We start from the raw sequence: 14,998 nt of genomic DNA, 5'->3' as shown, positions 1-14,998 counted from the left end.
TTGTTTTACATAGAATATACAAATGGTCCCTCCTAGTGTTTATGCCCCACACAAGCCTTATCATACCTTACTTCATCTCACCACAAAAATATATCCTTTTATTCTTTTCCCCCTGAATCGATATATCCTCTTCCTCTTAAGAAGAATCTAGGCTACCTGAACCATCCAGATGGTAGCCAATTCTACATTCTAACCACTTCTGAGTGAGGAAGTTCCTCTTGAATTGCCAATGAACTTCAGTTAGACCACACCTGGAATACTGTGAACAGTTTTGGTCCCCTCATTTAAGGAAAAATATTCTGGCATTGGAGGGAGTCCAGAGAATGTTCAGTGGGTTCATCCCGGGTAAGGAAGAATTTTCTTATCAAAGGTTGAGCAGGTTTGACCTGTACTCATTGGAGCTAAAAGTGAGAGGGCAACCTTATTAACTGCTCAGGGGGTTTGATAGGACGGACGCTGAGGGGCTGTTTCCCCTTGTGGGAGAGTCGAGGACCAGAGGGCATAATCTCAGAGTAAGGGTCACCCATTTAAAACAGATGAGGAATTTCTTCTCCCAGAGGGTAGTGAATCTGTGGAATTCTTTACCACAGAGGGAAAGGGAGGCTGGGTCGTTTAGTAGGTTCAAGGCTGAGACAGACAGATTTTTAAACAAGGGTTATGGAGTGCAAGCTGGGAAAGTGGAGTTGAGATATATCATATCAGAACAGTCGTGATCTCATGGAATGGCAGAGCAGACTCGATGGGCTGAATACTCACTTATACTCCAATGTCTTATGGTCTTACAATAACAATCTTATATTTATGGTTCCTAGTTTGAACACCCTCACAATTGGAAACATCTTCTGTACATCTACCCTTGCAAAATCCTTTGTGAATTTCTAAACCTCGATAAGGCCTCCTGTCTGCCTTCTCTTTTCCTGTTAATTCTAGTATTATTCTTGTAAATCCTTTTTCACGTTTTCCAGTGCTTCATGTCACTGTTGCAATCTGGGAGACTAACCTTGTGCAATACTCTAACCAAGAGGTTCAAGATAAAACTTTATATAACTTCTCTACTTTTGAATTCGATTGCATTCGAATTGAACTTAAGTACATTATTTGCAGCTATCTTAGCCTCCATTGGCACTTCTATAATTTGTGAATATGTACCCAGAGGTTCCTTTGCTCCTCTATCCTACTTAGAACTTTAATTTCATAGAATCCCTACAGTGCAGAGGCCATTTGGCCCATTGAGTCTGCACTGACCATAACTGCATCCGGGCCCTATCCCCGTAACCCCGCATATTCACCCTGTTAATCCCCCTGACACTATAGGGCAATTTAGCATGGCCAATCAACCGAACCCGCACATCTTTAGAGTGAGAGAGGAAACCAGAGCGCCCGGAGGAAACCCGAGCACCCAGAGGAAACCCACTCAGACATGGGGAGAATGTGCAAAGTCCGCACAGACAGTGACCCGAGGCTGGAATTGAATTCGGGTCCCTGGCGCTGAGAGGCAGCAGTGCTAACCACTGTGCCACCATGCCACCCACATTTTGTCCCACATTGGTTGACAAAGTGAAGAATAATCTCATAATAAGATCATGGAAGAAGGGAAACTCTGCCCTTGTGAAAGTCCATCGAGTATTTTAGCTTGAATAGTACAATGCAGAGTTAACATGCCTGTGCACAATTCAGGAAATTGTCATTACAAACTAATCAGTCTGATAAACTAATTGCTAAAAGAAAAGTCTTACCTGAGCAGTAACGGAACTATCATCATTGAAGCTCTCTGTTAACTTTGGAGAAGACAAATTTTCTATTGATGTCTTAAGTACATTCTGGAAACAAAATTAAATCAGACCAAGAAAACAATCAATAATAGTTGACTTTGACACTAATTCCATGTTACTTTGAGAAAAATACTGTTGTAATCATTATCTCAGTCTTTCAGTTGGGCATAATGCAGTTCAGTCATATTTATCATTGTAACAATCTTAAGTGTTCCTAAAATCTATTCGGTTATGATCATTTTATAGAGGAATACATTTTTTCTTGATGTGCAGGATCCTCTTGGTGTGCAAATGCAGACCAATGAGAAGTTCTGAGGTTAACTGAAATCATTCATCTTTTAAGTTTTTGCAAATATTCTCAGCCAATTCAAACTCTGAGCCTATTTAATGTCCAGCAATACTCAGTACAATGCATAATGCTCCACTGCACAAAATACATTTCATACAAAATAAGTTGAAGTGAGTATCAGTTTTAGATAGGGGTAGGGTAGAAGATTAGTTCAATAGTTCTTTTTTGGTTAGGTGTGACAGTTAATTAAAGGACACAAGTAAAGCAAAGGAATAGGGCTACCAATACTAGCAAATATATATTTATAATCAATGGTTTTGGAACATTCATGTGAATAAGAATATTACAAAATTTTAAAAAATTCTACAGCTGCCAGATTGTTAGCTTGTCCAGTATAGTTAAGACGCATGAAAGTGATCCGGCACTTTATGGTACAATTGCAGTTGCAGACTCATGCACAGTACCATCGTGCAACTTCTTCTGAAACCGAAGGACAATTTTAGAGAATACCTTATCATAAAGCACCAAATTAAATATATCACACAAGCCTTGTACTTCAATGATGAAAGCAGTTTATTTGGAGCTGCACAGTCTGTGTATTTAAGTACATTAGAAATTTGAAAGTGTCAAAAGATAACTCTTACTCTGATCACTCTTCAGTTGTAAAAAAGGTGCACAATGCGAAAACATATTGATGAATAATAATTCAATCATAAAACTACTCCAGTTCACAAGTAGTACAGATGGTATGGGGACTGTATTATAGTGGTTATGTTACTGAACTCGTCATCCAGAGACATGAATTCAAATTTAATTAAAATCTATCAGAAATTTAAACTCAGTTAAATGTGGAATAAAATAGCTCGTACAACAGTCTTGAAGGGCAATAAGGGCCCTCTTAATATTATACCCAATATTTCACTCAGCCAACATCAACAACTGATTCGTTGGTGGTTCAGCTCACTTGCTTTCAGTGAACAAATCAAAACAGTTCACTTCAAAAGTGATTCATTGGTTGAGAAGTGGTTTAGGTGTCCTGAGTTTATATAATAAGGCTGGCTCTATATCAATGAAGGTTCATTTCTTTTTAAAGTTGGAACATATTAGTTTGTCGAGCAGCAATTGGGACAGCAGCTTTCATGGAATACTTGTTTGGGTTTTTTGAATCATAATTGTACTTTTAAAAAAAAATATGGATAATAAGATAGCCTCCTGAAACATGAAAGCAACGTCCCTGGCAATTTCAATATATTTTTTCATTCATTATTCAGAGTAAGATACTGTGGCCACCAGAGGGCATATCACCTATCATAATACAGTACATTGAGTACAATAGTGGTTTAAACATTTTTATATTTAGTCCCCTTAAATACAATTACTTTAAAATACATTACACATTTTCACACCGATCACCCATTTGGTTTCACAAAGCCGGGGTGATGATCAACTAGCTCAGTAGCTAATTGGTGGTACAGTGCAAATGTGTGAAAGAAAGGCTGTTCTGAAAAACTCAATTATTAACACCAAGCTTCCCACCTTTTCTGGAAAAATACTGTAGAAATCAACCATGAAATCTTGAGCAGTTTATCACCCTCCCCCCTCATTTTAATAAAATCTGTCTTCCCCCCCACCCCCCCAATCCAAAGCCAACTTTTGCAGGCTATCTTTCTTCTGCCCATAACAAGCTTACCATACTGCGTTGTGATTACGATTGCTAAAATTCTTAAGACTGTTTCTAGCCCTATCAGTCTCTGCTCAGCGACTCAGCCAAGTTCCGCACACATGAGGACAGCCTCAACCGGGATATTGGGTTCATGTCACACTATCTGTAACCCCCACAACCTGCCTGGATGTGCAAAATCTCACTACCTGTCCTGTCTGGAGACAATACACATCTCTTTAACCTGTGCTTAATGCTCTCTCCACTCACATTGTACCTTTAAGACTTGATTAGCTGTAAAGACTCACATTCCAATAATTATTCACGTAAATTGAGTTTATGTCTTTGTGCCTTGTTTGTGATCAGAACTCCCACCCACCTAACGAAGGGACAGCCTGTTACGAAAGCTCGTGGCTTTTACTACCAAATTAACCTGTTCAACTTTAACCTGGTGTTGTTAGACTTCTTACATGGGGGAAGTGCCAGAAGGCTGGAGGATGGTTAATGTGGTTCCACTTTTCAAGAAGGGTGGCAGAGATGAACCAGGAAATTAAATAGCGCTGAGTCTTACATCAATGATAGGGAAACTATTGGAGAAAATTCTGAAGGAGAATATTAATCTCCACTTGGAAAGGCATGGGTTCAATCGGGATAGTCAGCATGGCTTTGTCAGAGGGAGGCCATACCTAACAAATTTGATAGAATTTTTCAAAAATGTGATCAAGTGCATGGAAATGCAGCTGATGTAGATTTTATATGGATTTTAGCAAAGCCTTTAACAAGGTCCCACATGAGAGACTGATTGAGAAGGTTGAAACACATGGAACTCAGGACAACTTGGCGAGATGGATCCAAAACGGACTTAGTAATAGGACATAAAAGGTGGGGATGGTCAAAGGCTGGTGGAGTGATTGGAAGCTGGTATCCAGTGCCGTACCACAGATTCAGTGCTGGATCCCTTATTGTTTGTTGTATACATCAATGATATAGATGGAAATGTGGACAGAAAGATAAGCAAGTTTGCAGATGACACCAAGACTGGGTGGGTGATGAATAGTAAAGAAGGTTGTAGGCTACAGGAAGATATAGATAGGTTGGTCAGATGGGCAGAGCAGTGGCAGATGGTGTTTAACACTGATAAATGCGAGGTGTTGCACTTTCTAAGAAGTAACAGGACAAGGGATTATTTAATGAATGGCCATGAGGAAGCTTAGAGGAACAGATGGATCTTGGGATGCTTATTCACAGATCCCTGAAGGCAACAGAGCAGGTGAATAGGGTAGTTAAGGCGGCATATGGAACACTTGCTTTTATCAGTTGTAATATCGAGTAGATAAGGAGATAATTTTGGAGCTGTACAGAACGTTGGTTCGGCCGCAGCTGGAGTACTCTGTGCCGTTCTGGTCACCTCACCATAGGAAGGATGTGATACACCCGAGGTGGTACAGAGGAGATTCACCAAAATGTTGCCTGGGATGCACCATTTGAGCTATAAGGAGAGACCGGATAGGCTTGGATTGTTTTCGCGAGAGCAGACAAGACTGAGGGGGGGGACATGATTGAGGTGTGTAAGATTAGGAAGGATATGTACAGTGCAAGTAGGGAGCAGCTGTTCCCCTTGGTTGAGGGGTCAATAGGAGGGGCATGGTTTGAGGGCAAGGGGCATGAGATCCAGAGGGGATTTCAGAAAAGAAATCACTCAGAAGGAGGTGGGAATCTGGAATGCAACATCTGGAAGGCCAGAAACCTTACAACCTTTAAAAGTATTTGGATGAGCACTTGAAACATCATAACATGCAAGGGTATGGGAACAAGTACTGGAAAATGGAATTAGCGCGACTTGAATCGTATTTATTGTCGGTGCAGACTTGATGGGCCGAAGGGCCTTTTCTGCGCTGTATGACTCTATGACTCTATCAAGCCACATAAGGAGATACAAGAGCGGCATGGTAGCACAGTGGTTAGCACTGCTGCCTCACAGCACCAGGGACCCAAGTTTGATTCCCGGCTTGGGTCACTGTGTGTGGAGCTTGCATGTTCTCCCCATGTCTGCGTGGGTTTCCTCCGGGTGCTCCGGTTTCCTCCCACATTCTGAAAGATGTGCATTGACCCGGACTGTGGCAACTAGGGAAATTTCACTGTAACTTCATTGCAGTGTTAATGTAAGCCTTACCTGTAACTAATTAAAAAACTTTAAGTCAGGTGATCAAAGGTTTGGTCAAAGAGGTGGATTTGAAGGTTTTTTATAAAGAAGGAAAGCAAGGTATAGAGGCAGATACTTAAATGGAGGAAATTCTAGATCTTGGGGCCTGAGGAACTGATGGCATGGCCACCAGTGATGGAGCAATTATGGCTGGGAATATATAAGTCATAAAAACTAGAGGAGCACATAAATCTCAGAAGGTTGTGGGGTTGGGGGGAGTTCGTGAAGATGGAGAGGAGCAAGGCCATAAAACAATTTAAAAACCAAGATGTGAATCTTTAAATCAAAACATTTCTTAGCTGGGAGGTAATGTAGGTCAGCGAGCACATTGGTGATGAGGGAATGAGGCTTGCTGCAAGTTAAGACATGGACAGACTTATCGATGACTTCAAGTTTACGGAGGGTAGCATGTGGGAGATCAGCCAGAAGTGTATAGGAATAGCCAAGTCTAGAGGTGACAAATGCATGGGAGAGAGTGTCAGTCGTAGATCAGCTGAAGCGGGTACAAAATCTAGTGATGTCACTGGAGGTGGAAGTAGACAATCTGAGAGATGGCACATGTAAGGTTGGAAATTCATCTCAGGATCAAGTGCAGCACCAAGATGGTCAATAAAAACCAATACAAAATAAACATTCTATGCCAAATTTATAAATTAAATCATGCCATAATTGCATACAGAAGTCAATTAATCACCACTGAGCTTGCCCATCTTCCATGTCTTTGCCTGTCTTAGTGTTCCTATGAAGTGCAACCCAAGTGACATCAACATGGCTGTTGAAAGGTTGCTGACTTTCATAGAATCCCTACAGTACAGAAGGTGGTCATTTGGCCCATCAAGTCTGCACCGACTACACTATCATTCAGGCCCTATCCCCGTAACCCCACATATTTACCCTGACAATATGGGGCAATTTACAATGGCCAATCAACCTAACACGCACATCTTTGGAGTGAGAGAAAATCGGAGCACCCGGAGGAAACCCACATGGGGAGAATGTGCAAACTCCACACAGACAGTGACCCGAAGCCAGAACTGAACCTGGGTCCCTCGCACTGTGAGGCAGCAGTGCTAACCACTGTGCCATCTTTTTTTTCCCCAATCAGTGGAGGTTAGTGCAGATGCCTCTTGGCCGAAGAAACATTATTTCAGACTGCACCATCTTGCCACAGGGTAGGGGTGGCAACAGTCTGACTACTTGCTTGAAAGATAATAGCAAGCGAACTGACAGAATTGCAATGGATGGAATAAGAACAGGCAACGTGTGAGAGGGGCCAGCAGATTCATACTCCATGAAACCAATGTCAATTACTCAGGGCAGTGTGTCACCAATCTAACTTATCTGTTCAAAGAGAGATTGCTTGACTGCTAAGACACCCTGGAAGCATCTTTTAACAGTGGTGTCCAGAGCCAAGGTGCCAGCATTTTGTACTTAATCTGCAGCACTCAACCAACATTGGGTAGCTGCTGCCTGTGCTGCGTTATTAGCCATCAGGCATGGCATCAAGGTTAGTTCTAGCAAGAGTGTTGATGGAGTTGGCCACCAATTCCATGCTGAAAAGGATGGGTTCTAAGCTCTGGACAAAGCCAAGTGCCAAGTTGATGCCAATTCTTTCTGTGCTCCTTGACATTTAACGGAGGCTTTCCAACATTTCAAGTATTTGTGTGTGCACATCAGCCTTTTTCTGTAGCCGAGCCCAAAGTCCTCGAGTCCTCTTCAGCAAAAATCGTGTGCAACCTCACCCTACAGCAGCTGACTCCTACGCTATCTTTTTCCTCCGTCATGGCCGCAGTACACTTGTGCTTGGTATCTCGCCACGTGCAGATCCTGCCTACATCCTCTAGGTTATTTTTCAGTGACTGAAACTGAGTGACAATGTGCCTTAATCATGACTGCCTTCTTGCTCTTCCTCCATTGCCTGGACAGGATGTAAATTTTGGACAGCTGAAAGAAAAAAGGGACAAGGCTGAGGGTGTGGAGAGGAGTGAGAAAAAAGCAAGAAGTGCTTGCTTACACCATATCCAACTACTAAGTCAGAAAAGGGAGAAGTAGAATGTGAAAATGAGGATTAGCTATCTAACATGTAAACCTCTTTCTCTATTATAAATTATTTTAGAACATGCAGGTGAGCTTAACCTCTTCTCAGTTTTGTTAACGCTGCCTCTGATTGTGTGTAATTGTCTCCTGCAAGGGAGACAAACTGTCATGCAATATGTTTGGGTGATGTGGCTGTCATGGTTGAATAGCTAGTTTTGAGCAAGCTGAGAGATATGGGTTTAAACCTTTCAACAGTACAAGGATGAGGTGAAGCACATCAACGTTGGCTATGGGTCCTGGTTGACAAGAGATTGCTCAGGGATGAGTGTTGGGTGTGGTGCAGGTGAATGTAACAGTTATTTGAAGATGCATTCAGTGACGTCAACGACTCAAGAAAGGTTATTAAACTCTTGATGACGCTGCATCCAGGTCTTTGGGGCTAGACTTTTGACACCGACATTTACAGTCATCTGCTCCCTCTGCCTCTTACCATATTTCTGGAGGGCCTCTTGACTTTACCTACCTAGCCCTGACAAATACAGGACATCTCCCCTCCTTTACCAGGATTTCCAGTGTAGAAACAGAAAACCTTGGTGCACACTCTCTCCTGTGGTCATTTGGAATAATGTGCGATGTATGCAGCAATGATCTCAACACCCACAATGTACATTCCTCTTAAGAGATGCAGAGTAGTACTGCTCGTAAGTAACTATATCAGACCCCTTGCTGATGCGTGCAGCCAATGCATAGTGCTGTTTGCACTGACTACCAGCAAAATCATTAAGTGAGTAGATGGCATAAAGTTAGTGTGCTGCCTGCATTATACTGAACAGGTGTGGGTTAACTATGCATCGCAATCCACACACCTATTTTCAACACGATGCAAATTAACACCCTACATACTTCAAAAATTTCCCACAGCAATTAAAAGAAAAAATCAATCTGGTAACTTTCTTTGCAAAGATTCATCAGTACCACAGTGCAAATACATTGTTTTCAAGCCTCTATTACTCTGCTAATCACTTTTAATACAAGTATAAAGAGGCAATGCAACTATTTAAAATAGTTTAATTTATGAAAAGATTTGCATTTATGACATGCTTCATGACCAGCCGTCTCAAAGCGCTTTTAGCCAGTGTAATCACTGGCACAGGAAAATGCCCATTTTGCACACAGCAAGCTTCCACAGTGATGTAATAATGGGCAGATAACTTTTTGTGCTGTTGATTGAGGGACAAATACCAGTCAGAACAAAGGTGAAAACCCTGTTCTTCTTTGAAATAATGTCATGGATTCTATGATTGCCTCAAAAGAGTTTTTGAAAATTCTTACGTCGGATATGCACATTGCTGGCGAGGGCATTTGTTGCACATCCATCGTGTTATGAAGCAAGTTCCAGGATTTTGACCCAGTGACAGTGAAGGAATGCTGATATAATTGGAACTAAATTTCACGGAATCAGAGATTGGTTACAGCATAGGATGCCATTTAGCCTGTCTGTCTGCACCAGCTTACTGAAGGTGCAATTCATCTTGTGCCATTCCTTTGCCTTCTCCCTGTAGCCCTGCACATTCATTCTTTTCAGCTAACAATTCAATTTCCTCTTGAATGTCTCAATTGAACTTGCCTCCACCACGCTCTCAGGAAGGGCATTCCGAATCCTAACTACTTGCTGCATGATAAAGTTTCTCTTGTCTCCGTTGCCAATTACCTTATATCTGTGCCTACTTCTTCTTCATCCTTCCACCAATGGGAAAAGAAAATTGTTCAGACCCTTTGTGGTTTTGAATACCTCTATCAAATCTCCTCTCAACCTTTTCTTCTCCAAGGAAAAAGTCTCAACTTCTCCAAACTATCCACAAGGATAGAACTATCCAATGAACCCTTGCAGGTACTGATGTTCCCATGTGTCTGCTGCCCTTGTCTTTCTAGTTGGTACAAGTTGCGGTATTGGAGGCGAAATCAAATGAGTCTTGGCAAATTGCTACAGTGCATCTTGTATATAGTGCACACTGCTGCCATTATGCATCAGCGAAGGAGGAAGTGAATGATCAAGTTGGTGGATGGGGTGCCAATCAAGCAGGCTGCTTTGTCCGGGATGGTGCCAAGCTTCCAGATTGTTGTTGGAAATGCACTCACCCAGCCAAGTGCAGCATTCCCCCACACTCCTGACTTGTGCCTTCTCAGTTGATGACAGGTTTTGTGAAATCAGGAGGTGAGTTACTCACCAGAGTTCACATCCTCTGATTTGTTCTTGTAGCCACAGTATTTATATTTAAGTTTTAAGTTTATTTATTAGTGTCACATGTAGGCTTACATGAACACTGCAATGAAGTTTCTATGAAAATCCCTGAGTCGCCACACTCCAGCACCTGTTCAGATATACTGAGGGAGAATTTAGCATGGCCAATGCACCGAAACAGGCTATATGGCTGGTCCAGTTACATTTCTAGTTAATGGTAACTGCCAGGATGTTGATGATGAGGGATTCAACAATGATAATGTAAAAAGCTTATTTATTAGTCACAAGTAGGGCTTAATTAACACTGCAATTAAGTTACCGTGAAATTCCCCTAGTTGCCACAGTCCGGTGGCTGTTCGGGTCAATGCTTCTAACCAGCACGTCTTTCAGAACGTGGGAGGAAACCGGAGCACCCGGAGGAAACCCATGCAGACACAGGAAGAACGTGCAAACTCCACATAGTCAGTGACTCAAGCCGGAAATCAAACCTGGCTCCCTGGCGCTGTGAAGCAGCAGTGCTACCGTGCCACCGACTGGCAAGTGAGGGCTCGTCCGGGATTTGAACCTGGGACCTCTCACACACTCATTGAGTTAAAGTCCCGAAGCGAGAATCATGCCACTTGACCAACGAGCCACTAGCAAGGGGAATGGTTAAGTTCTCTTTTAGTTTGAGGTGGTCATTGCCTGGCACTTGTGTGGCGTTAATGTTCCTTGTCACTTATCAGCCCAACTTTAACATTATCCTGTTCTTGCTGGACATGAACACCCGACTGCTTCAGTACCTGAAGAGTCACGAATGGTGCAATTATGAGCTAACATCTCAATTCTGACTGCATGATGGAGGGAAGGTATTTAACGTTGCTGTCAAAGATGGTTGGATTTTGGACACTTTCCTGAGGAACTTGAGCAACCATGTCCTGGGGCTGTGATAAATGGTCACCAATAACCACAACCATCTTCCTCTGTGCGAGCCATGACTTCAATCAGTGGAGGACTTTTCCTCTGATCCTCATTAACTTCAGTTTTGCCGGAGTTCCTGGTCTCCCACTTGACCAAATACTGACCTGGTGTCAAAGACAGTCAATGTTCACCCCATCTCTGGAAATCAGCTCTTTTGTCCACGTTTGCATCAAGGCTGTAATGAGGTCATGAGCAGACTGGCCCTGGTAGAACTCAAACTGAATGCCGGTGAGCAGGTTATTGATGAATAAGTGCAGCTTGACAACACTATCAACACCACCTCCCACTTTTGCTGTTGATCGGGGATGAACTTGACAGGGTGGGTAATTGGTTTTAGTTTAATGTCTTGTCCTAAAGACAGCCACTCTGATAGTGGTGCACTCAATTAGTGCTGGATTAGAGTCCACTTTGATTTTGTGTTCAAGTCCTGGACTGGGACTTGAACCCATAACCTTTTGATTCAGTGGTCAGACTGCTAGCAACTGAAATATAGCTGACACACAAACCTTAAAAAACTGTTTTCAACATAATCGCAAGGAGCTAACACAGTCTTCTCAAGTCCACCTATCTTTAGCATCAGACATGCAGCACATACTAGTGTGGTTGCCAAAGAAATCCTGTACACAGGACAAAATATTAATTTTGTGCCACATCTAAGTATTTGCACTGCAGTTAAAAACTGCCAAGTTGGGAAAAAAAATTGAATTTTGGAAGAAATATAATGAAATCTGGCCCATTTTATCAGTCCAAGGGACGAAATATAGAACATTTAAAATCTGATGTGCTGCATTGAGAGGGGTAGTTGGAACATTCAGGTTTTGATTGTCTGTTATGGACAGTCTACTGGTTCCACAGTCACCATTTGATAATCAATCAGGAAACGAAACCAAACCTTGAAGTATACTTCATTCAGTTTCAAGAAATGCATAATCTTGTTGGATTTGGCCATTCTGAACTACACCTCAGTTGGGTAGGACAAGAGTAGTTGGAATATATTAATAGGAGGAGGTCACTCAGCCCCTCATCCCCGTCCTGTTATTCAAATACGTCATAACTGATCTGCATCTTAATTCCATTTAGCCACCTTGGTTCTGTAACCTTTAAGCCTCACTTCATAAAACTATATCAACTTGTTTTCTTTAAGTTTCAGTTGACCTTGCAACAACAGCTTTTTTTTGTTGGGAAAGTCCTAGATTTCTATTATACTTCTGTGAAGTGTTTCCTGACAATAAATTTTTAAAATAAAAAAAAATTCTTGGGATGTCAGCCTTGCTGGCACTGTCAGTATTTCTTGCTCGTTCTAAATTGTCCTTGAGAAGGTGGTGCTGTGCTGTCTTGAACCATTGCAGGCCACATGGTATCGGTACAACCAGTGCTGTTCAGGAGAGTGTTACAGAATTTTGACCCAACCACAGTGAAGGTACAGCGATTTTGTTCCAGTTCATCTTGTCCCAGTTTACAATCCAGTTCATCTTGTCCCAATTTACAATCAGGTGTGAAACTTGCAGGAGGTGGTGCTCCCATATGTCTTGTGTTACTTGAGTGGTAAATTTTGGTGAAGCTATTCCACGTCAACAGATATGGTTGCACATTTTCAATTTTGTACATTTGCTACTTTGGATGGGCTGCACTAACATGGGCAAAAACAAACACCTATTTAGATGCTTTATATTCCACCTCTATCTACTCCAGTTTAAGAAAAAATGCACAACAGATGTGAGCTGTAACAAAATAAACTTTTGCCTTTTAAAATTAATTTACAAGACACACATTTGCAGATATTAGTCACGGCAGCTAACTGTTAAGAGTAACATTTGGAGAAAATTTTAGAGCAAAGCATACTTTGGATATCTAAGGGTTTCATTATTTTCTGGGAAGCTTGCATCTTTGGAACACTTATAAAATGGCATATTTTAAATCATAGCACTGTATCAGCAAATTAAATAAATATTGCTAATGCCAGGTTCTCTATCTTTGCTTTTGTCACCTTCTAATGAAACCCCTAGATAAACTCAGGGTTAAATGGTAAATTACTTTGAGAGAATGCAAGCATCAAGCAGCACAAACGTATCTTGCTAAACACTTCTCCAACCCTGCCATGACATTGTTGGAAGGGTGGGAGGACTCACCACATTGATATTCTGCACTTTGGGCTGTTTGGTGCTTTCCAGAGCAAAGATAGTATACTCAGAGAGAAAAGCAGGTTCTGCTATCATCTCGGCCAATAGCTGTCTCATTCCCAAGCAGAAAAGAAAACAAAGAAAATAAAAATATACTGAGAAGAAATTAGTACAATTTGTTGCTAAAATAGGCAGATGGCTAAAAGTATAATCTCCACCAAGGAAATTTCAGACCAAAGCTGGTTTCACTGCACATTGATTTGAAGATACATGTCTGGGAGGAAAACCATGCTTGGGCAAATAAAAAACCAAAAGTGCTGGAAAAGCTCAGCAGGTCGAGCAGCATCTGTGGAGAGATAAACAGAGTTTATGCTTCGTTTCCGATTTGACTCTGCTTCTAAACTCTTGTCCTTGGGCAAAAATATTACCTTTTCATCTTTGCAGCAAGTCACAGTAGTCTTTATCAGTTATAGAGCTAGTTACTTATAGCTTATAACTTATAGCTTCCTCCACAAAACCAAAATCTGCCTGAACTTGATCTGAACTTTAGTACTTTTTAAAAATCAGCTAAATGAATCTACAGGCAGGAAGATTAATCCCCAAGATGAACAGCATTTACCAAGTTTGTAACGTGGTTTTGAAAAAACCTTTGGAAAAAAACCTGTGGACATCTATGTGTAAAAAAAATAGTATTCTGGCTCAACCAGGCTAGTGTGCAAATTCATGCTAATATGTCAAATGTCACAGCAACCATTTGTTCCATAATTAGCTTCAACTGCAGTTAATATTTCCTTCCTAAAAAAATGTTCTTTCATGGGACGTGGACATGTCGGTCAGCATTTTGTTGGCCATCCTCAATGTCCTTGAGAAGGTGGGGGTAAGTCCCCTTCCTGAACCACTAAATCTCACATGGTTTAGATACACAGGTTGCTCCAACATTAACCAACACAGACCATTTTCTATCCATTAGCGCATGCTGTTCCATGCAGTATGATGAGATGCAAGGGACTGGAAGAATCAGGAAGAGCAGGGTGACCAATCCAAAACACTCAAAAGCTTCGACAAAGCAAAATATTGGGTATAGAAAAAAAGGTTTTAAGTATAATGACGAATAACAAATTAGCTTAAGTATTATAAAAAGTGCATTTGTCTTTAAATTTCCAGATAAACAGATCCAGGATGTCACAAGGAGATAACATGGGAGTAAGGGAGTGGTTGGGTGAGTAATGTACAACATGGCAGTTTGGCAAGATCCCCTGGCTGATTACATAAATCACAATGCACCATGTAGTAGGTCATATAGACCAGGTCCCCAATTCAATCCTTGGCCTGTGCTTCCTTCTTTAAGGTGGCAAAAAGGTGCATTATAACTGCCTTTTATTGTTTCAGGTCTAAAATCAAACAAAACAAATGGTTCAGGTTCCCACTCTTGGTTAGTATCTGACCCTGTCTTTATTGCATGCGAGTGTGTCTGACGGACGCAGACTGCGTGCGCTTTAATCATCTTCTTGGTAGAAAAGAAGGCTAATAATTAATTATTCTGAAGCTTTATTTTGCACCAGCGGATATTTAAGAAGTGTACCATAAAACAGGACTATTGGGGCTGTATACAAGATGTTTTAAATTACACGACACATTATAAAAACTAGAAAATATGCTACCATACAGTTGGTCTTGCTTTAATGTGCTTAAAATTAATGCAATGAGAAAAAAAA

General features: G+C 41.4%; 1 protein-coding gene across 6 annotated transcripts in view; it reads right to left on the bottom strand.

The window, feature by feature from the left end:
• Positions 1-14,998, bottom strand: part of golga4 (golgin A4) — a 188,303-nt gene that overhangs the window by 155,989 nt on the left and 17,316 nt on the right. For 4 of the 6 annotated variants that reach the window (XM_078216641.1, XM_078216640.1, XM_078216639.1 and 1 more), the window contains exons 3-4: positions 13,293-13,391; positions 1,737-1,820 (exon numbers count right to left, since the gene is read on the bottom strand). In XM_078216641.1, coding sequence (XP_078072767.1) covers positions 1,737-1,820; positions 13,293-13,391 — 183 coding nt within the window. Of the gene's footprint in view, positions 1-1,736; positions 1,821-13,292; positions 13,404-14,998 lie in introns of all 6 variants that reach the window. The other 2 variants (XM_078216644.1, XM_078216643.1) reach the window with 2 other exon arrangements.

Source organism: Mustelus asterias, chromosome 7 (assembly GCF_964213995.1).
Source record: "Mustelus asterias chromosome 7, sMusAst1.hap1.1, whole genome shotgun sequence".
Lineage (NCBI taxonomy): Eukaryota > Metazoa > Chordata > Chondrichthyes > Carcharhiniformes > Triakidae > Mustelus > Mustelus asterias.
This window is presented reverse-complemented; position numbering and strand designations above follow the sequence as displayed.